The 26,958-nt window shown below is 44.3% G+C and overlaps 1 protein-coding gene and 1 long non-coding RNA gene across 2 annotated transcripts in view; one reads left to right on the top strand and one right to left on the bottom strand.

The window, feature by feature from the left end:
* Positions 1–26,958, top strand: part of LOC307212742 — a 580,424-nt gene that overhangs the window by 9,726 nt on the left and 543,740 nt on the right. The window lies entirely within an intron of this gene.
* LOC307212603 (cysteine-rich venom protein helothermine-like) lies at positions 459–18,252 on the bottom strand. The gene is made up of 8 exons (XM_079970129.1): positions 18,143–18,252; positions 13,002–13,063; positions 9,566–9,685; positions 8,459–8,546; positions 5,407–5,555; positions 4,520–4,614; positions 1,029–1,117; positions 459–724 (listed from the first exon to the last, which is right to left on the bottom strand). Exons 2-8 carry the CDS (start codon positions 13,059–13,061, stop codon positions 600–602), a joined length of 726 nt encoding a protein of 241 aa, XP_079826255.1. The 5' UTR covers positions 13,062–13,063; positions 18,143–18,252; the 3' UTR covers positions 459–599.

Below are 26,958 nucleotides of genomic sequence, written 5' to 3'. Positions count from 1 at the left end.
TTGCTTCTGGACCCAAACCAGCTTTGACCCTGGAATGCCTGTGACCTGCAGGATGGCAATAGTGGCTCATGAACTCAAAGTTCTCTGACCTTCCACTAACATTTCCCATCCTGCAGATTGGCTGTGTGCTTCTGCCCAGAGCCGGGCTGCCCAATATTTGGATCCTTGCACCCTCTGCTAGGTCAAAGTGGCTTAGTTGTAACCAGTAAAGTTCTGGCCATTCTCTTTCTTTGTGGGATTGTTGCTGTCCACACCCTGAGCACAAATGGTCAAACTGCAATTTGCTACATTCCGTAGTCACAAGGAAATCAAAACATTTTCTTTTGTTTTCTCAGACTCAAAAGCTTTATTAGTTTGACTGCAGATCAGACAGAGAGGAAAATTCTAATGTTAAATTCATTTTTGTAATAACTATAAACAATTACAATTACAATTACATGTAAAAAAATTATTAGAAACCATTTACATATAAAATGGTTTTGTCCTGTAGTAGTCTATGGATCAGTGATAATCAAAAATGAACAATAGTCTAATTTAGCAAAGCGTATTGTTATATTAATACAAAGAGATGGTTGGTATAAGTAAGAAATTCAGGAGCCTTATATTATTTGTGTGGGACATTTGCAAGAAGCCTCACACTTTTCCATCATAGGATGATCACATCCCACTTGATCCTTTAAGCTCGCACAGTTGATATAAACATTTGTTTCCGTGCATGGATTGGCTAAAAATGAGAGAGAGAGAGAGAGAGAGAGAGAGAGAGAGAGAGAGAGAGAGAGAGAGAGTTACAAACTGGAGAAAATTTAAGCAAAACAAAAATGACTCTCTCGGAGAGTCTCCTGCTGGATCAGACTAAAGGTTCAGCATCCTGTTTTCCACCATAGCAAACTCTGGGGCCCAGCTGGTGTTGAATATTTGTTTTTAAGAGAAGGGTTATGGTTATGGATAATTTCACAAACTTCTTTAAGGGCACTCAGAGTTTGCCAGTATCTTTTTGCCTCACAATAGTTTAACATTCTCAAACTTACTGCACAATCCCTTGTCACAATCGTTTGGGCAGCGCCCACAGGGTTCTCCTGCTTCGTAGGGGGTGGCAATCTTGCCTTTGATGTTCCCTCTGGAATGATAAATGGAAACCAGCAGTTTATATCTTTTTTTTCTCTGTCTTGAGAGATGGCCTTCTTAAATGGCACCAGTTGCTCAATCTTCCACACAACAAATATGTTAGGAGGGGAAGGGGCTGTGTGGGGTATAGAAGAGAACAGCTGGCTAGAGGGGTTGATGCCCGCTCCAAAAACAGATGTTGACCACTGCATCAGGGCTGTGGGATCTTTTCCAGCCCAAGGGCCACACTGCATTCGGGAGAGCTTTCCAGGGGCCACATTCCAGTGTTGGTTAGGGCCAGTACCATTAATGTAAAGCCTACTTTCAACGCACATTCACACACCCTTCTATCATTCATCTAGGCACCAAGCGAGTAACTTGCTCCAAGAAAGGCTGGGGGCAGACTGAGGCCTTCTATTCAGGCGCTTCCTTCAGGCTCCAGAGCTGCTTCAGAGCCTTAAAGGGACAACCCCCTGGCCATTGGCACTCTTCCTTCATTCTTTAACCTCACCTCTGGTGTGCTGCTGGCACGCAGCGGCATTGTCTTGTTTGGCGATGCCTGGGGTGCCTGCACATGCATGCCAGGCAGAGGCAGGGCACTGAGGATGAACAGACCCTGCCATGCCAACCCAGCCCTCACCACTGGAGCCAAGCAGGGGGTGCTGTGCTGCTTCCCCCCAGTGCAGGGGCAGCCCAGCTGGCTGACACAACCCTTGGTGGCTGATTCTCCCTGATGCCCGCAGAGAGAAGCGCTGGGCTGAGCCATGCTGGGGTTGCCCCTCGCCTGCATCCCTCTGTCCGTGCCTGCTCACTAAGCAAGGAGCGAGTGAGCACGGGCTGGGCAGCCATTTAGTGAGAGGGCCAGGGACACAGCATTGTACTGTTGTACTGTTTTAGCTTCGGCTGGAGAGGGCGGAATATAAATAAAATTTATTATTATTATTGTTATTATTATTATTGCGGCCAGGCCAGGCTCCTGGGCCCAGAGACCCCTGGCAGCAGGCAGGGCAGGATGGGGGTCCTTGGGGGGCACCTAGTTTGCACCCCCTCAAAATTGTGTGCCTGGGGCCACGGCCTCCCTGGCCCCACCATGCTATGCCCCTGGTGGAAGGGGCCTGTGAGGGTCCAGGCTCTGGCCCTATAGGCCCTAGTGGCCTGGGGTGCTCCTCTGGGTGTTCTTGTCCATCTGCAGCAGCTGTCTCCCCATCTTCCATAGTTAGACTGTCCTGAACCCTGAGCCAGAGTCAGCTCCACACTGGATGCCACTGCAGCCTCCAACTGTCTTTTCCGGATCAGGGGTGCATACAGGGGTCATAACAAACACTGTTTGGAGTGGGTCATGGCCAGGTTTGATCAGAAAAATCAACAGCACTCAAACAAAGCAATACAAAACAGAACAGAACATTTTGTGCCTTGGAAGTTATGGGGTGAAGAAACCAAACCATATTAGCTGCTTTGGGCAAAAAGAATTCACAGATTTTATTTAACTGTTCCAGTAACCATCCAATGAAATCCACATGACCTCGGCCAGATCATTCCAGCTCCCAGCAGAGGGCTTTGCTACCCAAAGTTTAACTGGCAGGCACTGAAGATCAGGGCTTAATCTAAGCTAAGGTTGAAGCCCCAAACTTCTTAATGAGAGGTCAAGTCTCAGGGCTGTTTGTGAAGTGTTTTTTTGAGGATATGCCGATTCATTGCTGTTGCTGTTGTGGAATCATATTCAGCCTCTGCATAACTGCGATTAGAGAAAAGGGTTACAACACCCCCTTCCTCACCCTGCAACACGGCTGCAAGGGCCCCATAGCTCTGGGAGCTCAGTCTGCCATCACCCTGCAGTTCACAGTGCCACCTGCTGGCAGCCAAGTGAACTGCCATGAGACAATACTTTTACCTGTTTATTGTGTAAGATATATTCAGCAATGAATATGAGACATAGGGTAGATTTAAACACAGGGGGAAAACGCTATAAATTAGTCAGAAATTAGATCATTTTAACAAGAGAAAAAATTCCTATGAGAAATGTAGTTTTAAACAATTCCTGCTCTCTGCCGCCATCTGGTGTTGCATGTTTAAAACACATTCAGTTCCTTGTTTCTTTACTAAGGTAGCTGAGTCCCTAGTGACATATGAGGAAGGCCGCAAGTAGGGAAGCACCAATATGAATAGGTAAACAAAACTAGTGGCAGGTTATGTGCTGCACCCAACTAAATAGATTTGTTTTGCTTAACAATTTTCCTATCCTCCTGTAGTAGAGGAAACCACCACATAGGAGCAAGATGCTGCAGGCTGCATTGAAAAGAAAGGAAAGCAATTACTGAAAGGAACTACACAGCAGTAGTACTTTGAGCATATAATATGTTTTGTTCGCGCTTTGGAGGTCAAGATTGAAATCTGCCAACTATGTAGGATTGACCCCTGCAGTTGGCTGCCCTCATGGAGTTGTGTCATTCACATGCCACCTCCAGGCACAGGGGACCACATTATGCAGAAGAAAATCCCAGGTGGCTGCAGCCAAGAGAGAAGGCAGAGAAGGGAAACTCATTCGCATATGCACCAGAAAAGGATCCTTACTGTACCTCTCAATACTGACAGAACATATAAATGGCATGAAGCAGACTCTGACGGGCAATAGGTATAGAACAGGGGTCGGCAAACGAAGGCCCACGGGCCAGATCAGGCCCCACGGCCTTCAGGATCTGGCCTGCAGACTGTTTGTGGATCACTGTGGGGATTCTGTTCGTTTGGGCTGCGCCATTTCCTCCCCTGCACCATTCCATTCCCTCCCTCTCCCTCACACACACTGCGGTGGCACCTCCTCCCTCCCTCCCTCCCTCCCTCCTCCTGGCTTCTCCCCGCCCTGCCTAGAGGAGGAAGGGGGCTGGGCTGAGCTGGCTGAGCGCCATTTTCAGCAGCCCCTCTCCAGAGCCAGCCTTTTTGTGCTGCTCATCTTCCCTCCACCGCCGCCGCCCTGGTGCTCCTGTGGGCCAGAGAGTGGAGCGGATGAGCTTGCTCTTCCTACCCACGAGAAGAAGCAGCAGCGGTGGTGGTGGCAGCCCCAGGGAAGGTAAGCGCAGTGGCTGGGGCTGGGGGGTGGGGAGGAGGACTACTTGCCCCTTTGCCTCTTCTTCCAGCTTCCCCACTGTTCTGCTTCTCTGGCCCACCACAAGGTCTGAGGGACAGTGGACTGGCCCGCGACTAATTTTTTTTGCTGACCCCTGGTATAGAGCTTGGAGGAAACTGGAAGCAGCAGGGTGGAGTCTGGCTGAATCTGGTTTTCCAGTCCCCTGTGAGGATTTCTCAAAAAAGTACAATGTTATTGGTCAATGGTACAGAATACAGGTTGGCTGCTAACCCTAAACTTAAAGATAAAAACAGCATAGCAAGAGGCAGCAAGTTCTTCTGTTAATATACATACGCAGGACTGTACTGGCAAACATAGTAGTACTGGTATTCTTGGTCTGGGCAGAAGGCAATAGCACATCCGATTAGGTGCGAATTATACCAAACCACCTGCAGATACACAAATGAACATGAATGTGATCACACTGTAAATCTGAGTGCACACCATGACAACCTTAAGGAGTATTGAAATGGGCCCTTCACATCCTATCTCCGTGCTGCAATTCTATTGCACAGATCCCACCTTCCCCTAACATGTACAGTGCAATAGGTTTGCCTTTAAATGCAAACTGAATAGAATTCCCCTCCTACATCTCTAGTAAATAATAAGTATGATTCATCACAAATCAGTCTAAGAGACATGCATTGATGCAAACCTCTCCTATAGAATGGGCAGTTTGTGTAATGTATTCAAACTTACTTCCCATAAAGAGCTGTTCAGGAGTAAAAACCTCTCTGTCTACCTTGCAAAGGCATTTGGGTCCATGTGATTTGTTTTAAATACTCTTGTGAACTGCTTTGAGAAATTAAAGATAGTGAAATAGTTTATTTTTAAAAAATAATTGGATGCCCCAACAAGGATGAAGATGTTATGAGGGAATCAAACATAGCCAGGTAGTGAACATTTCCTTTACCATGGCACAACATTCAGCAAGGCTAATGCATTTTGGATATTGTCATTGAATTTCAATCTTAGGCTTAACTGATTTTGAAATTTCTTGACAGTATCCTCAGTTACATTTCTTGGGCTTTGAGAACTGACATATTTTGCTATATTTGTTCTGCTATAATAACTGATATCTCGGCTTGCTAGTCTGCCCCTTCCAAACACTTTTGAAACAGCTAGTTAAATTTGTAAATAAATAGTTCAAACTTTTTAACCTCTGACCAGTGTCACAGTACCTGAGTGTAATGGCCAATCACGGCTCCTTCCGTCTTTGCTCCAGAAGCATACAGAAAGTCATCTCTTTCATTATACCAACTCAGAATGGCGTCAGTCCAACTCTTGAGGGAAGTTGACATGAAGAGATTTTCACCACAGGATCTGCCATCTGCAAGTGGAAAAACAATTATTTACAAGAACTTGAAGGCTTGCCTACTTCTGCATGTGCTTCAGGAAAAGTAGCATTTATACTGTCTAGGACAGGGGTCTGCAAACTAAGGGCCACGGGCCGGATCAGGCCCAATTGCCTTCAGGATCCAGCCCGCGGACTATCTGTGGATCGGCATGGGGATTCTTTTGTTCAGGCTGCGCCATTTCCCCCCTGCGCCATTCCATTCCCCCCCCCCACTGCGGCGGCACCTCCTCCCTCCCTCCTCCTGGCTTCTCCCCGCCCTGCCTAGAGGAGGAAGGGGGCTGGGCTGAGCTGGCTGAGCGCCATTTTAAGCAGGCCCTCTCTGGAGCCAGCCCTTTTGCGCCGCTCATCTTCCTGCCCCTGCCACCTTGGTGTTCCTGCGGAGCGGACAAGCTCACTCTGCCTACCCATGAGAAGCAGCAGCAGTGGCCCCTGGGTAGGTAAGCACAGCGGCTGGGGTTGGGGGGTGGGGAGGAGGACTACTTGCCCCCCCTCACCTCTAATTCCAGCCCCCCCCCCGGTGCAGCTTCTCTGCCCGCCACAAAGTCTGAGGGACAGTGGACTGGTCCGTGGCTAATTTTTTTTTGCCAACCCTGGTCTAAGACTTAGTTTCTTTTCTATAAATCTGTAATGACCTTACCCCTAATTCTCTCTTTTTTTAAAAAAAACTTATTTATTGGTTTTTCACAAAAAAACTACAAAATTTAACATTCTTCCTTTGTTGAAACCTCTCCTTTATCTTTACCTTTATACTGAGACCTGCTGCCTCTGACAGTAAACGTAAAACATAGTACTAGAATCACAGAATCATAGAACTGTAGAGTTGGAAGGGACCCCGAGAGTCATCTAGTCCACCCCTGCAATGCAGGAATCTCATCCAAAACATCCATGACAGCTGGCCACCCGACCTCTGCTTAAACACCTCCAGTGATGGAGAGCCCTCCACCTTCCGAAGGAGTCCATTCCACTATCAAACTGCTCTTGTATGTGAATGGAGTCCCATGTATTGAAAGGGCCAGGAAGTCTCTCCCCTCACATTACATGGTTTTGCAACCCCAAATCTTTCTGACACAGCACATATGCCCAAAATCTTTCTGACACAGCACATATGGAAGGCCCTGAGGTGTCGCTTTTGGCGGGTGTTAGTTGCCCACAACTCACTTCCATGCAGCAGTGTACTGAACATGCAAGCCTGGTAGACTTTCTTCTTGGTGTTGATCATTAGCATCCCATTCTCTTATACCCTTTTGGAGAGGCGAGCCTTTGCCATAGCTGCCTTGTCAATATGCTTGTCCAGCTTAGTGTCACTGGAGAGATTACTGGTTATGGTGGAACCCAAGTAGGCAAAACCCTCTACCACCTCAAGCATGTGGTCACCAATGCTGTTTACGTGGAGTGCTGGTGATATCCAGATCCAGAATGTTTGTCTTTGTCATGCTGATGGTGAGTCCATTGCTCCTTTAATTGTTGAGGTGAAGGCATGGGAGAGCAAGAGGGAGAAGAATATGCCAAAAAGAGTTGGGGCAAGGACACAGTCCCTAATTCTTTCATGTTCCCGTCCTTATCAATACGGAAAGCGAACACCACTACACCATTTAAGGAAGTGGTTCATGGGGACTCAGAGTTACAAGATTTGTTTCAGCCTGACTGGAGCACTTCTGTTACAGATTGGGGATGCATTGCATTTTGTTGCAAGTTTATATTTGTTGCCTCTAGTGCAGACCCTGGGTGGTCTTTTCAGCCTATCAGCTTTGCGGTGAAATACATCCACCTCTAAATGGCAGAGGTTTCTGCATACAGGGTACACAGAAGTATGCTCACTTGTAAAAATTGAAAGGAAATAAATCTAAATAGGCACAAACCAAAATAGCCTGACAAGGACCGGAGATCACTGTCTTGCAGAACCTACAGAAGATTGGAAGCATGGGGCCATGGAATATTGAGGGTGTTGGCAGAGAGACTTAGAGGGAGAGAGAATAAGGGCTGGTCCACACTTCTCCTTGTCCTGCTGCCTCCCCCTGGGAAAACCTGCTGTTTACCACTGAATCAGAACAAACAACAATTGGTTTTTCTGCAGAGTGGTGACTCAAGGTTTCAGGAGACAGAAGAGGACAGAAGAAGAAAGGGAAGGGAGAAATGTTCCCTTTCATACTCTTTGGAAAGTTTCTCCCTGCTATAGACCAACAAAAGGCTCAACTTCAGGGCTGACACCTATCTCAAACTTTAGCACTTCAGCACTTTTACATGATAGTGGGGTCAGCTTTCAGGATGGTGGGAAGGAGAAAAGTGTTCTTTCCCCCCTTTCCCCCTTGGAGATTCCCCCCACCCCTGTTCTGTTAGACTCCCTTTCAAGTTATGGCAACATTGCAAGATTTCACTGTAGTTCCTCACTTGGGCATTCATATGTATAAATGTATAACTTACAGCACCCAGGTTGTTACCTGGATACCATTTGCTGTAGATGGCAGAGATTACGGCTGCTGGAAGACTTATTGGAATATATGTGAGACATTTCAAGGAGCACAGTCTTTGGCTTGGTTCAAAAGAGAAATATGGATAGGTCTGTATGTACAGGGCAGCTTCTGTGGCTCCAGTTCTGAAAAGGCATTCCCAACTCCCAAACTTTGGGAGCAGATTCCAAGACCTGCATATATTGCCTCAAGTGTGGTATAAAGATATAAATGTGCCAGTCATGCGTCTCCTTTGATATTGGACTGAATTAAAATAAAAGTTCAAATTAATTTTTTTCAAAGAAAAATATTGCATTAAATATTTGTTATTCTCTTCTTCAGCAAATAGATTTAAAGTCTTCTAACAAAGTCCCACTTTAAATAATCTGTTTGAACTCATATTTGCTGGAAGATGGGTTCTTTACTTACTTAGTGTTCTATAAGATGCCGCACTGTGTTCTAATGTGCATTGGTTTGCCCACCATTGTGCAATCTTTTGTATATCATCGCTCCACTCCTATGTACATATAAAAATACATTAGTGAGTTACAAGTTTATAGAAATGCATCAATTACCAGTGGATTTTGTAACTATGGTGATGTTGATATTCTAGCTAAACACTGAAAGACAATTTCTCAGCTATTGGCACAAGCCTGGTTCAATAAATCATGGTCAATGGTGGAAATCAAGCCTTTTTAAAATTATAGGTATTTAGAAGCACATTATGTTCCCAGGATTTCTTTCTATGCTTCTCTTACTTATCTAGTTGAATCAGGTGCATTTTTGGTACTGCATTTGGATCTTAGTCTATTTTTGCAAAGAAAGAAAGAAAGAAAGAAAGAAAGAAAGAAAGAAAGGAAGGAAGGAAGGAAGGAAGGAAGGAAGGAAGATTTATTTAGCAATGTTTTTGATATTTTTTTTTCTGTAACCAAGCATTTAAGAGTGGAATTTGGGTAAACAGCAACTGCAAATAGGTCACTTCATAGGAAACTCATTGCCAGAAATGGCTAATGTTGCCAAATTCATTCATTTATTTATTATGTTTGTGTATCTTGTGTATCCAAGGAGCTCAAGGCAGCATATGTGGTGGTTCTTCCTATTTTAGCCACACAACACTATAAGGTTAACTAGGCTGAGAGCCAGGAGGCTGAGCCGTGGCTTCATGGTTTAGTGGTACTTCAGCCTGCATCTCCTGAGACCTAGTTTGCCGCTCCAATCCTTACATCACATTGGATTTATTTGTGTAGTAGTTTATGTACTCATCATCGGTTAATGGAGATAGTTGTAGCTCTGTTGGTAATAATTACATTTTTTACCCACTTTTTACAAAAAACAAAATTTCAGAGTGACTTAACTAGATAAAATGCAACAGGTAAAAACAAAACCATGTTGCAATATCTTGTCCACTATATTTTACTCTGGTTTCATCATTTTCCTACCTTAACAAATGGTTTCCCCCCCCCCCAGCAATTAATTTTAAAAATGCCAGTATTGTTCCTGCATGCATTTCTGTTGGGTTTTCAAAATGTGTCTTACCATCTTCACCATGTTGCTAGCAGGTGGTTGGACTTCTCTCCGTAGCTTATTGTGTATGTCCACAATCTCCTTTTTCTGGTCTTCATTGATGGTGCTCAAACTAGCGAAATGGTCAGAGACCTGAAACCAAAGAGACAGTGGCCAAGGGTTCAGATGCAACCATCTCAGACTGATAAACCATGGCCTGTGTCTGTGTGTTCCCTCCTATTCTGCCTCCTCTACCTTTCTCTCACTCCCCTTTGCAAGTTTTCTGGCTTTGCTAAACCACAGTTTCCCATTACATCAGAACTTGGAAACTGTGAATTAAGCATCAACCAAATGCTGGTTTGCAAACCATAGCCTAACCACATTTACAACTTAAGCCACACTTTTCTGGTTGAGGCAGAATGGGAAACAATGGTTTAGCAAACCCCAGAAATCTTACACCAAGGCTTGCAAGAGAAGGGAGAAGGCAGTACTCAAGGCATAATGCACTGGTCCAATAATGAGCCATTATGGGTTTTTTTGTGGGGTGTGTGTGTGTGTTCATATTTATGGAGCAACTTTTAAAATGTGAATCATGTACACTATATACAGAAAGTGAAACAGAAAGAAAAGAAATTGAGACTGTGTCCTTATTGACAAGCTAACATAGGGATGTAGATAAGAGTTCCCAGCAAATAAATCTTTTTAAGTTGATAGATCACATGAAAATAAACTCAGCCCAGAATGGTTTACATTTGGAAGCATATTTGAACCAATGACCCAAATCTATTAAATATAAACTTATAAATTAACAGTTAAAAATAGCATTTAATTTTTACAGTAGAGAAGAACAAGAATAATGTTACAAGAGAATTATCAAGGAAAACTCGATTATAGAGAAAAAGAGAAGAAAAACATGCAGACTGTAACCACAGATGAAGTATGGGACTTTTTATTTAAGAAAGAAACTTTGTGGAGAAGTAAAATATTGGGTAAATGGCAGGGGGGGGGCATTGTTGCTTCTTCAAAGAAAAGAAAAATGACTATTATCACATGAGGGGTTGCAGAAAGTGGTTGGTGTATGGTAATTGCGGTTATCAACAAAGTCATCCAAACTGGAGTACAGTATGTTAAGTATAATTGTTGAAATGCACATTGAAGTGGAGGATGTTTGTATGTATGTCACAAAGGGTTTAACGCTGGAAAATTCTACTAAGCTAGAAGGAAACTCTCTCTGAGCTCTAGCTGAGTTGTTGTTCTCTGCCAGTGTTCGTGTGAGTGTTTAACTCTCCTTGATCATGTGATTAAGGTATTCCATCGCAAAGTCACCATTTTGAAAGGGAGCTGGCTTGACCATTTGCTCCCAGGCACGGTCAGGGAGGGATGTGATGATGACGCGTCTCAAGAAGCTGCATAGCCTTCGGCTCAATGCAGGTGAGTGCAGGCCATGGGAAAAACAGAGCCTTGATTTCAGCTCTGATCGTAATTAAGTTATATATTTAAGAAGAAGAACCTATGCTTGAATATGTATATGTTTTATAAAACTTTCTGGATGAAAAACATGGATGTTTTTGTACCTGTTTTTGAAGAAGTTCTGGTTAGTAAAACTTTGAATAATACTTATGAGTCTGGAAAATTTTTGTTCCAAAAGGACTCAGTTTATATGCATCTAATTGCTTCACAGGGACGCAGGTGGCGCTGTGGGTAAAAGCCTCAGTGCCTAGGGCTTGCCGATCGAAAGGTCGGCGGTTCGAATCCCTGCGGCGGGGTGCGCTCCCGTCGTTCGGTCCCAGCGCCTGCCAACCTAGCAGTTCGAAAGCACCCCCGGGTGCAAGTAGATAAATAGGGACCGCTTACAAGCGGGAAGGTAAACGGCGTTTCTGTGTGCGGCTCTGGCTCTGGCTCTGGCTCTGGCCAGAGCAGCGATGTCACGCTGGCCACGTGACCCGGAAGTGTCTCCGGACAGCGCTGGCCCCCGGCCTCTTGAGTGAGATGGGCGCACCAACCCCAGAGTCTGGCAAGACTGGCCCTTATGGGCAGGGGTACCTTTACCTTTTTAATTGCTTCACGCTGCACAATATTGATATCTGCAATACAGTAATATTGCAACTTATGCACGTTTAACTTGTGTGCATACAGATTTAAACTTGTGGCAATAGATAGATGGATAGATAGAGGTGGAAAGGGGGCAGGGTTCCAGGAAAAAATGACTTTTGCAATCCCACCCACCTTTGAACCCAATGTGCTTGGACTCTACATGATTTTGGCTTTAGGCATGATCCCTGGAATGTAACCCCTGCTTAAGTTGTGGGCTTACCGTAATTATTAACCCATTCATGCATCAACTGAACTTTGTAAAGTATTCTGTATCTAAAAAGCACTAGACATAAGTCTTGTATATATCCTTTGAATGGATATAAGTCTTGTATATATCCTTTGAATGGATGTTATATGCTAAAAGGAAAGACAGTAGAAAACCAGCTAAAATAGAATTGATCAGAAAATTATGGGAACCGTTAGGAATAATAAAATTGACAACAATGATGGGGAGAAAATCAAGGTGTATAAATATATGCAAAGCAATTGAGACCCTGTGATTAAAATTTTTCAGTTAAATTCATCAAATAAATGTTAAGGATCTCAAGGACAGGAATCAATTTAATGCTTTTATTTGGTTTTTGTAAGACAATAGTAGTGTTATAATAAATCTAAAGTGTTCATAGTTGGTTTACTTTGTAAAGTAGCTTATTTATCGTGTATTACTGTAATAATATTATTCCCTGTGAACTCCCTTGTAATCCTTTTGCCTTCTTTTTGAACATTTTGTGTATTTCTTTGGAGAATAATAGAAAGTCATTTATAAGTTAACGCTAAAACAGCAGCAGGGAACAACAAAAATACAGCAGAAATAATTTTTTTAAAACTACAAAAACTGGAGAGTTAAAAACAGAAAATTACAAACCTATAATCTGGATGTAATAAATGAGAATAATTAATTTCAAATTCCTTTGGCCATTTGTAGGTGCTCTGTCCTCTGGATGTGACTCACCAGAGGGGTATGAGCTGTGAAGTCAGTTCTCTGAAAGTCTTCTCTGAAAGAAGCTCAACTAGCTTCTTGTCTGCTGGCCTAGCAAAGGCAGATGGGTTCTATCTGCAGTCACCAGCAGTAAAGCACCTTGAGCCTGGTTGGGGCAGGATTTTGCTCTCTAGGTAGCAAAAAATATGGAGGGAGGAAAAGGGAGCAAATTGGGCACTTGTCTGGCAGCTTAGGGCTATTTTGCACAGACACGCTCATGTCAAGCTTGGCCAGCACAGACTCAATGAACCTTAAAGGGTGGGTGTGAATGTGCTTTCCCACTCTCTGGCAAGATCTCCTTGGATTTGATTTGTATAGGTGGACTTAGCAAAAGCATCAGGAACCAGTTTGCCTTTTATGAACACCCCACATTCTACAAATAAACCAAGGTCCTACCTGTGCAGCAGATTGATGCAGCACTGCAGCCAGGCATGCACACAAAATGAGCAGGATCATGGCTGAAAAGCAAAGAAACCAGGACACATTTGTCATCTTAACTGCAATATATCTATGCCACTAAAACATCCACCTTACCTGTGCAATTTGAAACTACGTGAGGGGGCCCCTTAGGGCTGAGCATGCTAGCTCTGTGCCCCAGCTTGCCATTTTCATAAGCCTCTGTAAGTTGGTTGACCTTCTGAAACAGGGAGCCTGCTTTATTCATTGAGTAAATTTCAAAGATCTGGCAGGTCCCTCTTCTCCCCATGAATAACAGAATCATCAGGTTGGAAGGGACATAAAGATCATCTGCTCCAACCCATCCCTGATTTAGAAAACTCATGGCTACAGCAGCACACTGGGCAGTCTAGCTAGAGTAGAGATTTCCTTCAGGGATCATTAAAGCGATTTGAGGCCTCTTCAGTAAGTCAAAATTTATTGTTTTGAACGACAAAATTTAGTGTTAAAAGAAAGTGTAAATATTTGACCGTGGTACAGCACAATCCTAACCATGTGTCCTCAAACTAAGGATGGCAGCCATGGTTACCATGTGTCTAAGGCTTTGTCCACACTTCTACCTGTCCCATGTCTAGAAAGCACAGGTCCAAGTGGTTTTCCACTTGACCCACAATTTCTAGGCACAAGTCTGAGCAGTTTTCCCCTTGCCCTGCTCCATTCCCAGGGAAAACCTGCTCTTTAGCTCCAAATTGGAACAAAGAGCAGTTTGTGAGAAACCTGATTTCTATTTGCTCTGATTGTATGCTAAAGAGTGGTTTTCCCTGGGGAAAAGTAGCAGAACAAGATGAAGTGTAGATACCGGTAAGCCCTTAGAGTTACAAAGACAGGGCCTGGCTGAGAGTTATTATGACCCACACTAGAGAACACTTGTGCTACGTTTCCATGTGAAATTTTGGGAAATTACCTGTTGCTACATGCAGCCTAATCTCTGAGTGGCAAGAGATTCCTGGGGTGCCATTACTTATGCAGGGTTTAGTTTCCTTGGAATGAAGGTCAGCATATGCTCCAACATTTCCCAAGAAGAAATCAGGTCATCCTTCACCACCCCACTGTTGCTACCACTGCTGGCCAGCTCACACCATACCCCTCCCTTCCTGCCACTGCTGCTCACTTGCCACCTTACCAGCTTGTGCGTATCCGTGCCTATCACTGCGTGCCATTGCACATCACCACTCACCTGCCCGCTGCCATCGCCTGCCCAATGCCACACACACACACACACACGGAGGGCCGCAGTGACGAATGTCCAGAAGTGGCCTTGTACTTCAGAGTGCTGCAGCCCTCTGTGTGTGTGTGTGTGTGTGTGTGTGTGTGTGTGGTGGGTGGCAGCAGCTGGCCAGCAGGCAAAGGTGCAGAACCCCCTTGACTGAAATCACACGACATCCCGGGATGGAATCAGAACCTGGGGCAGCTTCTGTAATTCTGTAAGTCCCGGTAAAAACAGGAGAGTTGCGCGGTATGGGTCAGTGGAGACTGTGATATCTTTAGGATATGTGGGCTTTTTACACATATATACAATCCAAGCATAGGATGAAGGGACTCACAGCATTTACACTGTAACAGATCTTGCCTTCTTGTTAGTTTCTGGGTGGGTGAGTATCCAAAAGCATAATTTTGGATTCAGCCGAGAACAAGGGGAGCCTTTCTAAGTCCTTTCACCTCCTGGCTTACACTTAGACTATCCCCTGCTTCTTAGGATGACGTAACACCCAGCCAGGAAAAAGGCTCAATCCCCAGATCTCAGTTGTCTGTCTGGCAACACATCCTTTCTGCGCTAAGAAGTCTAACAAGTAAATGGATGTCTACCAGCCTCATTATCGTATCAAAACAGACAGGTTCAAGCAGCTCAGCAGATTCCCTCTACTAGATTCAAAAAAATCACGGGCTTGGCTGCGATCCAAAGATATAATCTAAACCACTGCAACCCCAATCCTATAACAATATACATAATAAATCCTTAATGTAGAAGCCAGCTACTTGAGACAGAAAGACACACACACACACACACACACACACACAGAGAGAGAGAGAGAGAGAGAGAGAGAGAGAGAGAGAGAGATCAGGAAGCAGCATATCACAGTAATTCAAATCTTTTGATGTTTTATCGCTCTCTCCCTCCCTTCACTCCCCACCTGCAGGTAAGAGAAAAAGGCTGCCACAGAGCAGTGATCTATGACTGCCCTCTCCCACTCCGGCCTCTCCTAATAATACACCAGAACTTTGTTTCCTTCTGAGCTGGGAACTGTAACTAAGTACTATAGGTAAGCAGGAATCTGAGTATTGTTCTGAGCTTGCTGTGTCATCATGAGCCCTCTGCAATGATCAGAGAACCTATACTTCTGAATGGTTAATGCTAGTTATTTGTTCCGCTAGTTCATTAACCGAACCTGCTCTCCTTTGCAGCTGCTGATGGAGAGCTCTTTGAAAAAGAAGGGTTATAATAGGAATGAGTGACAGTGGCATTTAGTTCTTTTTTATTTTTAAAATGTGTCGTCTACTGTTGAGGCTCGGAACACTTTAGAAATATTTTGAAAGAGATACAAAATGTCAATAACAAGAAATTGAGAACAGGATCATTCACCAGGACTTTTCTTATTTTTGGGTCTCCAAGTTAACAAGTTGTTGTAGCATTTATGAAGAAAAAGTCCTTGCTAGCACATTTAAACAGTAGATTGAGAGCTTTTTCTCCAGTGCCGATGCACAGGGCCACTTTTTTATCACTGAAAAATATTTCTGATCTTTCCAGAAGCTTGTAAGTAGTAGATACATTTTTTAAAAGGAGAAAAAAGTTAAATAATCATATCAGTCCATCCTCATGGATAAAGAGTGAACTTAACCACAATTCCTGGTTTAGATGACTCACTAAGCCAAACCTTGGCTTAGCAGCTGTCCTGTATCAAATTAAAAAGCCCCCAAAATGGGTGCAAGCATCTCTTTGGGAACCAGCACATCCATGTGGCATGCTCCCTCAGGGAAGCGCACCGGGTGCCTTTGTTACATATCTTTATGTTGGCTATTTGCAGTATGGTAGCGCTGCAGAGAGCTTGCTGGGGAGACCATGCATTAAAAAGAAAGGGACTCAAAATAACTTAAGCAAGGTTTTAATTACAAAAAACAAAAACTCCATTTACACTAAATACATTAACAACAAACCAGACCCAACCACCAACCCATCCCCCAGGGTAATGGGAGAGCTAGGTGCTGCTCCTTATATACTACATGCAAATGCTGACACACCTTAATCAATGCAACTTGGCAGCACCTGCTATGTTTCACAGCTGTAAAGCTGGGTCTCGTTATCTTGCTCTGGCCCTTGCTCTGGCCCCTTAAAGACATACACATTGGGTGGAACAATGATGAACCTTTACATTTAAAGAAACCATTCAACACTTTAGGCACCAGGCAAAAACATTCATATTTGCTCAGGCCTTTGGCTAATTAAATCTATGACTATTTAAACTGTGTGTATACAGGTAGGAGGGATGCGGGTGGCTAATTAAATCTATGACTATTTAAACTGTGTGTATACAGGTAGGAGGGACTCGGGTGGCTCTGTGGGTTAAACCACAGAGCCTAGGACTTGCCGATCAGAAGGTCGGCGGTTCAAATCCCCGCGACGAGGTGAGCTCCCATTGCTCAGTCCCTGCTCCTGCCAACCTAGCAGTTCGAAAGCACGTCAAAGTGCAAGTAGATAAATAGGTATCACTCCAGTGGGAAGGCAAACGGCGTTTCCGTGCGCTGCTCTGGTTCACCAGAAGTGGCTTTGTCATGCTGGACACATGACCTGGAAGCTGTACGCCGGCTCCCTCGGCCAATAAAGTGAGATGAGCGCCACAACCCCAGAGTTGGTCACGACTGGACCTAATGGTTAGGGGTCCCTTTACCTTTATACAGGTAGGTACTGTTTTTGTTACTATGGTATGCATTTTTGTGTTATATTATAAACGGCCCTGTGTCGTCAGATGAAAGGTGGTATGGGAATAATAATAATAATAATAATAATAATAATAATAATAATAATAATTAATAATAATATGGGCGTACTCTGGCTTACTGTGATGTGTGAACCAGGCCATTGTCCACTTTAAATCTTTGCTCTTGTCAGCATTGCTACAGAGCCACCAAATCCAGTGGTGACAATACTATAGAACAGCATGGAACTTTAGTGAAAATTAGTCTAGAAGGCAGAGGTCTAGAAGGCAAGCACCTCCAAGGCATCTTTAAGGCCAATAGAGCACAAGCTATACCTGTGCAACCACATATATTTGACGACTAATTTTTTTTTATAAAGTGAGAGGCACCAGAGTGTGACAGATTTGCCTTCTAGACAAACGCAGGATGCTGCTGCTGCAATCTCAGTGCAAGCCACAGAGTCCATTGTCTCAGCCATACACAACTCTTACAGCAGAATATTGCTGTGCAAAATGATTCAGAATCCATACTTCTTTCATTTGCAAAATAAGTCCCATCCCTTAGTCCAGTGGTTTTACCATCAATATCCATAGCATTGTGGGGGAGCATGATTGCGCCTCCTCAAAAATGTGCGCCCAGGACCAAACCCCCCTCCCCCCCCCACTATGGCTCTGCGCTACCTGGAGCTTCTAGGAAAAACGGAAGTTTAAAAACATAATAATAATTATAGAACGCTGTCTGAGTTAAGCGATATGCACCACAGCAATGTAACTTTAGTGATATCCCCAGTATAAAAGGTAAAGGTACCCCTGCCCGTACGGGCCAGTCTTGACAGACTCTGGGGTTGTGCGCCCATCTCACTTAAGAGGCCAGGGGCCAGCGCTGTCCGGAGACACTTCCGGGTCACGTGGCCAGCGTGACATCGCTGCTCTGGCGAGCCAGAGCCGCACACGGAAATGCCGTTTACCTTCCCGCTGGTAAGCGGTCCCTATTTATCTACTTGCACCCGGAGGTGCTTTCGAACTGCTAGGTTGGCAGGCGCTGGGACCGAGCAGCGGGAGCGCACCCTGCCGCAGGGATTCGAACCGCCGACCTTTCAATCGGCAAGCCCTAGGCGCTGAGGCTTTAACCCACAGCGCCACCTGCGTCCCATCCCCAATATAACTTACCTTTATTTTTCTAGGGAGTTCAGAAGAATTCGTTGTACCTTTAGGTAGTTTCCTTCCTTTGAAAATGAGTGGATTTTCTTGCTTCAGTGAATATATATATATATATATATATATATATATATATATATATATATTCTCCACACACCCCCGATCTCTGTTGCTTCCTGCTTTGCAATGTGAGTCACAGAAACGGCTGTGTGAAGTAGGATGTGAGAATTGTTTCACTGTCTTCTTGCAATATTTGTTTTTGTAATAGCTTTTATTTCCTGATATTTTCCTGGCTGTGAAAATGTTGCTGCTGTTATAACCCTACAGTTGTGCTAGATGAGGAACAACTTGGTTTTCCTCTGCAAAAGACAAAAAGGAAAATAAATCAGGTGCTTTCCATAACGAGTGGCTGAACTGGACTAAAAGTCACCCCCAAACCAAATACATTTTTACTAGAGGCTGGGTTACCAACAATATCAAACTAATCCATTTTTAAAAACTTAATATTGATTATTAATTTTCAGCTAAATCGGAGTGTACTTTTGTGTTGAAAATATAAGGAATTCTTCACATAATGGATACTGCAAGGCATGAGGAATAGGATACTGATGGCTGAGTTCATTTTCCAAGGAGAATTTGAAATAGTTCTCTGTTTGGATTATGTCCATTTTACTGCCGTCAAACCTGGTTTGATGGGAACGTCATTTAGAAAAGCATACATTACTGTTATCTTTCAAGCATAATGGGCTGAGAAAAACTTGTAGAACTATTTTGTTCTGTCTGTTATTGTATAATTACCAGCGCAAATGTGACTTGGTACAGTAAGGACTGTGCAAACAAAGGGGATTGTACTGTATAAATAAGGCTTATTGTCTGGGCAGAGGAGGAATGGTGGAGACAGCCTCCCCAGCCTGGCCCTTCCATAGAAGAGGAAGGCAGTTCTGAATTACAACAGGGATTTGAGGGGGGTCATAGTTCAGAGACAGATGAGAGGGAAAGCTGGGAAATAATGGGAGAGGAGGAGGAGGAGGAATAAGCACAATGGACAGCTGATGGCACAGTGACTTTAGAAAGCATTCCAGATCCCCCTCCCAGAACCCAGTGAGCCTTGAAAGTAGGAGAGCAGAGAGCTCAGAGGCAGAGGACACATCTCAGCTCCCGTAGGGATGATGCATAATGTGAGAGAGGGAGGGGGTGGAGACTCACTCAGGGCAACGCCACTATTCCAAGAGGCTGCATTTCCAAGCCTCTCTCTGTGAATATTGAATGAAAAGCAGTTGGTGAGAACTTTTCCTTGTCTTATCCATTCCTGGCGACCTGCTGTGGGGATTAGATCCACTGCTGCCTGACACTTATACGTGGCTTCCTCCAGCTTGCCATGGCTGACAGTTTCTGAAAAGCAATTTTGTATGACTCAATTACTCATTTCCCCCCTCTTTGATTTCCTCCTATCATCTTCTGCAGTTGTTTACAGTCTGGAAGCACATGGAACCTTCATATTTCAGATTCATGTAACCGAATCCATCAGCTCTGGCATCTCTTTTTCTGGATCCTTTTAACACTTCATACAACCTAGTAACAGTTTTATGAATTGTTTATGCCTGTTTACGGAACAAGCCTTCAGGGACGGCAGTTGAGGGACTGTTGGAAGAGAGCCACAGGCTGCCGTCTCCCTAGTGCAATGGTTGAAAATGCCCAAACCACTGGAGATTCTCCACAGGCAGTGGGACTGAAAACAAATGTGCTAGACGAGGGCCTGGAACTGGTGGATCCAAAGTCTCGTTATTCCCAGGATACACCCTAATGTACATCACTCCTTGAGCTGGCATAGCTATCTTTCTTTACATTAAGTGACAGTGGGGTGGATTTTTTTTATTTTTTAAATGCTTACCTGGGAAGGCACAATTATCAATACAATCCTATATACGTTTCAATAGAAGTAAGTTTCAGTATTTTCAGTGGAGACTAATACCTGGTAAGTGAGTTTAGGATTGTCACCTATAAGCGTTAGGACAGACACAAACATCTACTTTTCTGCTTCATGAATGATTTCAGAATCAGTGTTTCCTTTTAGCCTTGCTCCAGTGCAAAAAAGCGGAAGAAAGATTTGTTCCAGATAATTTGAGAATAATTGACTGGCAAATGCCTCTTACAGGGGCTTAAAGGTGCCCAGCATTTTCTTCCTCTTGTCTTTAGTGCAAATGATGGACTCCACATTCCTCACATTCCTCACAGCAGTTTAGGGATGTGAGGTTCAAAAAGGTGCAGCTGCTGCAATTACATGAGGTCCCTTCATTGTGTTCATTTGTATGGTTATGAGACATGCTCGAGACTGCCATGGGACCTACATGACTTTGGTAGCACAATAGGACCAGAGGCCCATGTTTTTAATTTCTGAATTTCTGAATTTTAAATTGTTGCAAATGCCCCCCACCAGACCTGCTGGTGAAACGCAGGTAATAAATTTAACAAAAAAACAAAACAATCCCCCTACACACAAAAAACAACAACAATGTCACATTGAACTTCTCAAGCTCCTGACTTTTAAAATATCCGTTTCTTTGCTAACCTCCCTATCTTTGCACGTTCATATGATAGTAAGGTTGAAGTATGTTAGAGAAAGTTAAGTATGTAATGAAACTTGGCTTCACGATGCCTATGAAGAGAGTGTTGGTGGCATGAGATAAGGGTGAGGGTGACACTTGTTGATTCATGTGGCTCTAGCCACAAGAATTAAGTTGTGAAAAAATATTTTAATGTATCATTGTAGACTGCCAGTAAAGCAAAATAACAGGAAGCTGCATCTTAGGGTAAACAATTTCAGTAACAGGTGGAAACATTGCTTTGAATCTCTTGTAATATTCCACTATATTTGAGAAAACTCTATTCACTGAATGACATTCACTGTGCATGTATGATGTTCAGAGAACTCCTTATCACACATGAGACCTCTCCCAGGCATGCAAAACAAAAAACTTCTTTTGTGGTTTGACTTCCATAAGTATAAGCACAGCCATCTGACCCAGAACTGGAACTTCTCCAGTAATAATGACGACTTCCACTATCAGCACCACAAATGTGAATTTGTTAATTTTTCGGCTACAGTGCTTTGCTCAGCAGAGGACATGTCTCCTCTTCAAGGTTTCTGTTAATTTCTCTGAGCTAGAGTCTTGTTGAAAGAGCTCAGAGGTTTGTTGCAGGAAAGTCTACCCAGCTTCAAAGTTTTGCTCCTTTTTCATGATACTTATCCAGGTTTGAGGCTAGATTGGAGCCAAAGCCACCAAACTGGAGAGCAGGATATTGTTCAGGAAATGTTACTTTTGTATGCTTTCCCAGTGGAAATGAGTAGCACATCTCCAGAAAGAAGGATAAAGCACACCCTACTTGTTGTTTAGTCGTTTACTCATGTCCGACTCTTCGTGACCCCATGGACTAGAGCACGCCAGGCACTCTTGTCTTCCACCGCATCTGCAGTGATCATGGAGCCCAAAAAAGTAAAATCTCTCACTGCCTCCATTTCTTCCCCTTCTATTTGCCAGGAGATGATGGGCCCAGTGGCCATGATCTTGGTTTTTTTGATGTTGAGCTTCAGACCATATTTTTCGCTCTCCTCTTTCACCCTCATTAAAAGGTTCTTTAATTCCTCCTCACTTTCTGCCATCAAGGTTGTGTCATCTGCATATCTGAGGTTGTTGATATTTCTTAATTCTGGCTTGGGATTCATCCAGTCCACACCCTACTAATTGACATCAAAGAGAGGTAGTGATTTGGCCTACCCGATTTAGTTATATTATGAGGCCGCCTGTTTTTCTTGGATAAGAGATTGGTGCCAACTGAAGAATACAGATGTATTGGATTTGGAGGGCCATGACAAGCCATGAATTTTAAAGTGGTACCATAGCGCTTTAAATGTATGGTGTGAATGTGGCTAGAATTGTGTGTGTGTGTGTGTTTGTGTGTGTATGTATAGGGGGATGTAAATCGAGCAGCTATTGGCACATTCTTTATACCTCATGGAGAACGTGCACATAATCCTCCCATGAAGGGGGAAATGTGCACATTTCTTGATCCATATACATAAACCCTCAAAACACCTTAGGGAATGTCCATGTTTTGACTGAATTTTGTAAATTCTCTGGACAGTATCCCAAGGCAAAGGAAGGGAAGGAGAATCATCCTCAGGGGTCTCCGGTGATGTGAATGAGGAGGCCATATTTGGCACCAGGGGGCCCAGAAACACTCTGGGAGGTGGAAGATGGTTGGCACAAGTGTGGAGTCTTGTGCGCCTGCTCTTTAAAAAGTCATTTTTAACAAATATAAAAAGAAGATACATTCTTGGAATAGTAGTACTGGTGGAAAGAAGACTGACCAAGAGGTGTGAGGGGGGAAAAAGGGGGTCCCTTCTTTTTTCAGAAATGTTCTCTAAAAGTTGCTAGGTGCACTGCAGGCAGCACATCTGGCAAGCTCTTTAACCCAGCTGCCTCCTTTTTGGTCACTTTCTTTGAATATATGAAAAAAACAATAAATATATTCTGAGGTGAGGGGAAATAAACATTTTCTTTCTTTTTTGTTTTGTTTTTTGGGGAAGAGAAAAAAAATAACCCATTCATTATTTTCTTGCTATCTGTTAAGTGTGTGTGTGTGTGTGTGTGTGTGTGTGTGCACTTCAATGTTCACACAATTATTTTTATTGGTTAGTATTTGTTTTCTTCTTTCATTCCTGTGTAAAACATTTTGAGAGCTTTGCCTGAAGAGTGCTAACAACCAAAGAGGGTTCTGTAGAGGTTCTGCGGAAAGGCTTTCTTCATGGGATAGTAAATATTCAGGCAGTTTTCCTGGTTTCTCTGTTGCTGACAGGTGCTTGGCATAAAAGAGCTATTAATTAAGTTTCCAAGATGAAACTTTGCTCGTTTCCAAAAATCCCTGTGTAACAAAACAATGCATGGATTGCAGGGGAAAGATCCAGATAATAATAATAATAATAATAATAATAATAATTTATTATTTATACCCCACCCATCTGGCTGGGCCTCCCAGCCACTCTGGGCGGCTTCCATAGAAAGCAAAAATACAGTAAAATATCACACGTTAAAAACTTCCCTGAACAGGGCTGCCTTAAGATGTCTTCTGAATGTCCGGTAGTTGTTTATCGCTTTGACATCTGCTGGAAGGGTGTTCCACAGGGCGGGCGCCACTACCGAGAAGGCCCTCTGCCTGGTTCCCTGTAGCTTTGCTTCTCGCAATGAGGGAACCGCCAGAAGGCCCTCGCCGCTGGACCTCAGCGTCCGGGCAGAACGATGGGGGTGGAGACGCTCCTTCAGGTATACTGGGCCGAGTCCATTTAGGGCTTTAAAGGTCAGCACCAACACTTTGAATTGTGCTCGGAAACATACTGGGAGCCAATGTAGGTCTTTCAAGACCGGTGTTATATGGTCTCGGCGGCTGCTCCCAGTCACCAGTCTAACTGCTGCATTCTGGATTAGTTGTAGTTTCTGAGTCACCTTCAAAGGTAGCCCCACGTAGAGTGCATTGCAGTAGTCCAAGCGGGAGATAACCAGAGCATGCACCACTCTGGCGAGACAGTCCGCAGGCAGATAGGGTCTCAGCCTACGTACCAGATGGAGCTGGTAAACAGCTGCCCTGGACACAGATTTGACCTGTGCCTCCATGGACAGCTGTGAGTCCAAAATGACTCCCAAGCTGCGCACCTGGTCCTTCAGGGGCACAGTTACCCCATTCAGGACCAGGGAATCCTCCACACCTGCCCGCCTCCTGTCCCCCAAAACAGCACTTCTGTCTTGTCAGGATTCAACCTCAATCTGTTAGCCGCTATCCATCCTCCAACCGCCTCCAGACACTCACACAGGACCTTCACTGCCTTCACTGGTTCTGATTTAAAAGAGAGGTAGAGCTGGGTATCATCCGTATACTGATGAACACCCAGCCCAAACCTCCTGATGATCTCTCCCAGCGGCTGCATGTAAATGTTGAAAAGCATGGGGGAGAGGACAGAACCCTGAGGCACCCCACAAGTGAGAGCCCAGGGGTCTGAACACTCATCCCCCACCACCACTTTCTGAACACGGCCCAGGAGGAAGGAGCAGAACCACTGTATGACAGTGCCCCTAGCTCCCAGCCCCTCAAGACGGTCCAGAAGGATGTTATGGTCGATGGTATCAAATGCCGCTGAGAGATCCAGCAGAACTAGGAAACAGCTCTCACCTTTGTCCCTAGCCTGCCGAAGATCATCAACCAGTGCGACCAAGGCAGTTTCAGTCCCATGATGAGGCCTGAATCCCGACTGGAAGGGATCCAAATGGTCCGCTTCTTCCAGGCGTGCCTGGAGTTGTTCAGCCACCGCTCGCTCAATCACCTTGCCCAAGAATGGAAGATTTGAAACTGGGTGATAGTTGGCCATCGTGGCCGCATCTAAAGATGGTTTTTTAAGAAGCGGTTTAATAACCGCCTCTTTCAGCGGGTCTGGGAAGGCTCCCTCATGGAGGGAAGCATTCACCACCCCACGAAGCCCATCGCCCAGTCCTTCCCGGCTAGCTTTTATAAGCCAGGATGGGCAAGGATCCAGGAGACAGGTGGTTGGCTTCACTCGTCCAAGCAGCCTGTCCACATCCTCAGAGGTAACAGATTGGAATTGATCCCACTCAACTTGACTAGACAGAGCTCTAGCACTCTCCCGCCCCGGCCCTGCTCCCACGGTGGAGTCTACTTCTTCCCGAATCTGAGCAAAATCACTGCAGGAGAACATGTGGCCCGTACTGGGCCCCGATGTTGCAGGTGGTTCCACTAAATTGTGAACCACCTGAAAAAGTCTCCTGCTGCTGTTTTCTGCAGATGCAATAGAGGCGGTGAAGAAATTCTTCTTCGCCGTCGCTATCGCCACTTGGTAGGCTCGACGTTGAGCTCTAACCTGTGTCCGGTCAGATTTGGAATGAGTTATCCGCCACCGGCGCTCTAGCCATCTCAACGATTGTTTCATTGCCCTCAGATCCGTGGAAAACCATGGGGCTGTCCGGGCTCCATGCAATCGGAGAGGGCGCTTCGGAGCCAAACAGTCAATAGCCCTGGTTAACTCCACATTCCAGCGGGCCACCAGGGAATCGGCTGAAAGGCCATCAACATGGGATAAAGCATCCCCTACCACTCTCTGGAAACCATTTGGATCCATTAAGTGGCGGGGGCGGACCATCCGAATTGGTCCCACCTCCCTGCAGAGGGGATGGGTCGCAGAGAAGTCCAGTTGCACCAGGAAGTGATCTGACCATGGCACTTCTTTCGTTTCGCTTTTACTTCGTGTCAGATCACCAACATCCATAGAGGTAAACACCAGGTCCAAGGCATGTCCGCGGCTATGGGTTGGGCCAGACTTATTCAGGGACAGCCCCATGGAGGCCATGCTTTCCACGAAGTCCCGATTATATTTTATTTCAATACAGAGTCAATGCAATTGTCACCTATTTCTGAAATAAATCTACCTGAGCCAGATCACCTAAGTTTTTTTAAGGAATGGACTGCTAAGCATATTCTAAAACTTCAAGACATCTGCTCATTTTTCTTCTTCTCTGAATAGCCTTAACCTGGGGTACCTAGTTTGATCGACAAAGTTAAATGAATACAGATTTTCAGATATAAGTGCAATCAAGGCAAGATCAATCTTTTAGGTCCTAAAAGAGATCTTGGAACAATGATTCCATTTTGTACTTGCCTTTTGTCTTTAATTGTTGTAATTGAGATGCTACTTTTATTGTTTGCTTTATTATATATTTCAAGTAAGGATGTTTTAATGTTATTGTGTATTTTACTAATGGATCAATGTTATCATTGTAAACCACTTAGAAGTCATTTTGGCATGTAAGCCATATATATATTAACAATTAATCATTATAATAAAAATATGATATTTGTATTGAGAACTATGTAATATACTGTATAGCGCATCTTAAAATGCATTACTACAGATAGTTCGATTAATTAATTAGAAAAAGTGCTACATTTGTGTTTTGCCAACATGTCAATAATTTTAATAATAATACTTTATAAGCTGCTCATCTGACTGGGTTGCCCCAGCCACTTTGGGCAGTTTTCAACAAAATGTTATAACACAAAAAAACTCAAACATTAAAAACTTGACAGGGTTGCCTTCAGATGTCTTCTAAAAGTCAGATATATATTTATTTCCTTGACATCTGGAGGGAGGGCATTCCACAGGGCAGGTGCTACTACCAAGAAGGCCCTCTGCCTGGTTCCCTGTAACCTCACTTCTTGCAATGAGGGAACCGCCAGAAGGCCCTCGGAGCTGGATCTCGGTGTCCGGGCTGAACAATGGGCGTGGAGACAGGTATACAGGACCGAGGCCATTTAGGGCTTTAAAGGTCAGCACCAACACTTTGAATTGTGCTTGGAAATGTACTGGGAGCCATTGTAGGTCTCTCAGGACCGGTGTTATATGGTCTCAGCAGCCTCTCCCAGTCACCAGTCTAACTGCCGCATTCTGGATTAATAGCCACAGGCGCTCTAGCCATCTCAACAATTGTTTCATCGCTCTCAGCTCCGGGGAAACCACAGGGCTGTTCCGGGCTCCATGCAATTGGAGAGGGCGCTTCAGAGCCAGACAGTCAATAGCCCTGGTTAACTCCACATTCCAATGGGTCACCAGGGAATTAGTTGCATCATTAACATTATTAATCATTATTACAGTACAAATTTGGCCATAATACATGAACTGAACCTTCATATATAGTATCAGTTGTGGCCCCTTCAAAGGGAAGGCCTGCAATGTGAGATATTGCTTGAAGCTGATATCCAGTTGAATA

Source organism: Podarcis cretensis, assembly GCF_951804945.1.
Source record: "Podarcis cretensis genome assembly, chromosome: 3".
NCBI classification, from domain to species: Eukaryota; Metazoa; Chordata; class Lepidosauria; order Squamata; family Lacertidae; genus Podarcis; species Podarcis cretensis.
This window is presented reverse-complemented; position numbering and strand designations above follow the sequence as displayed.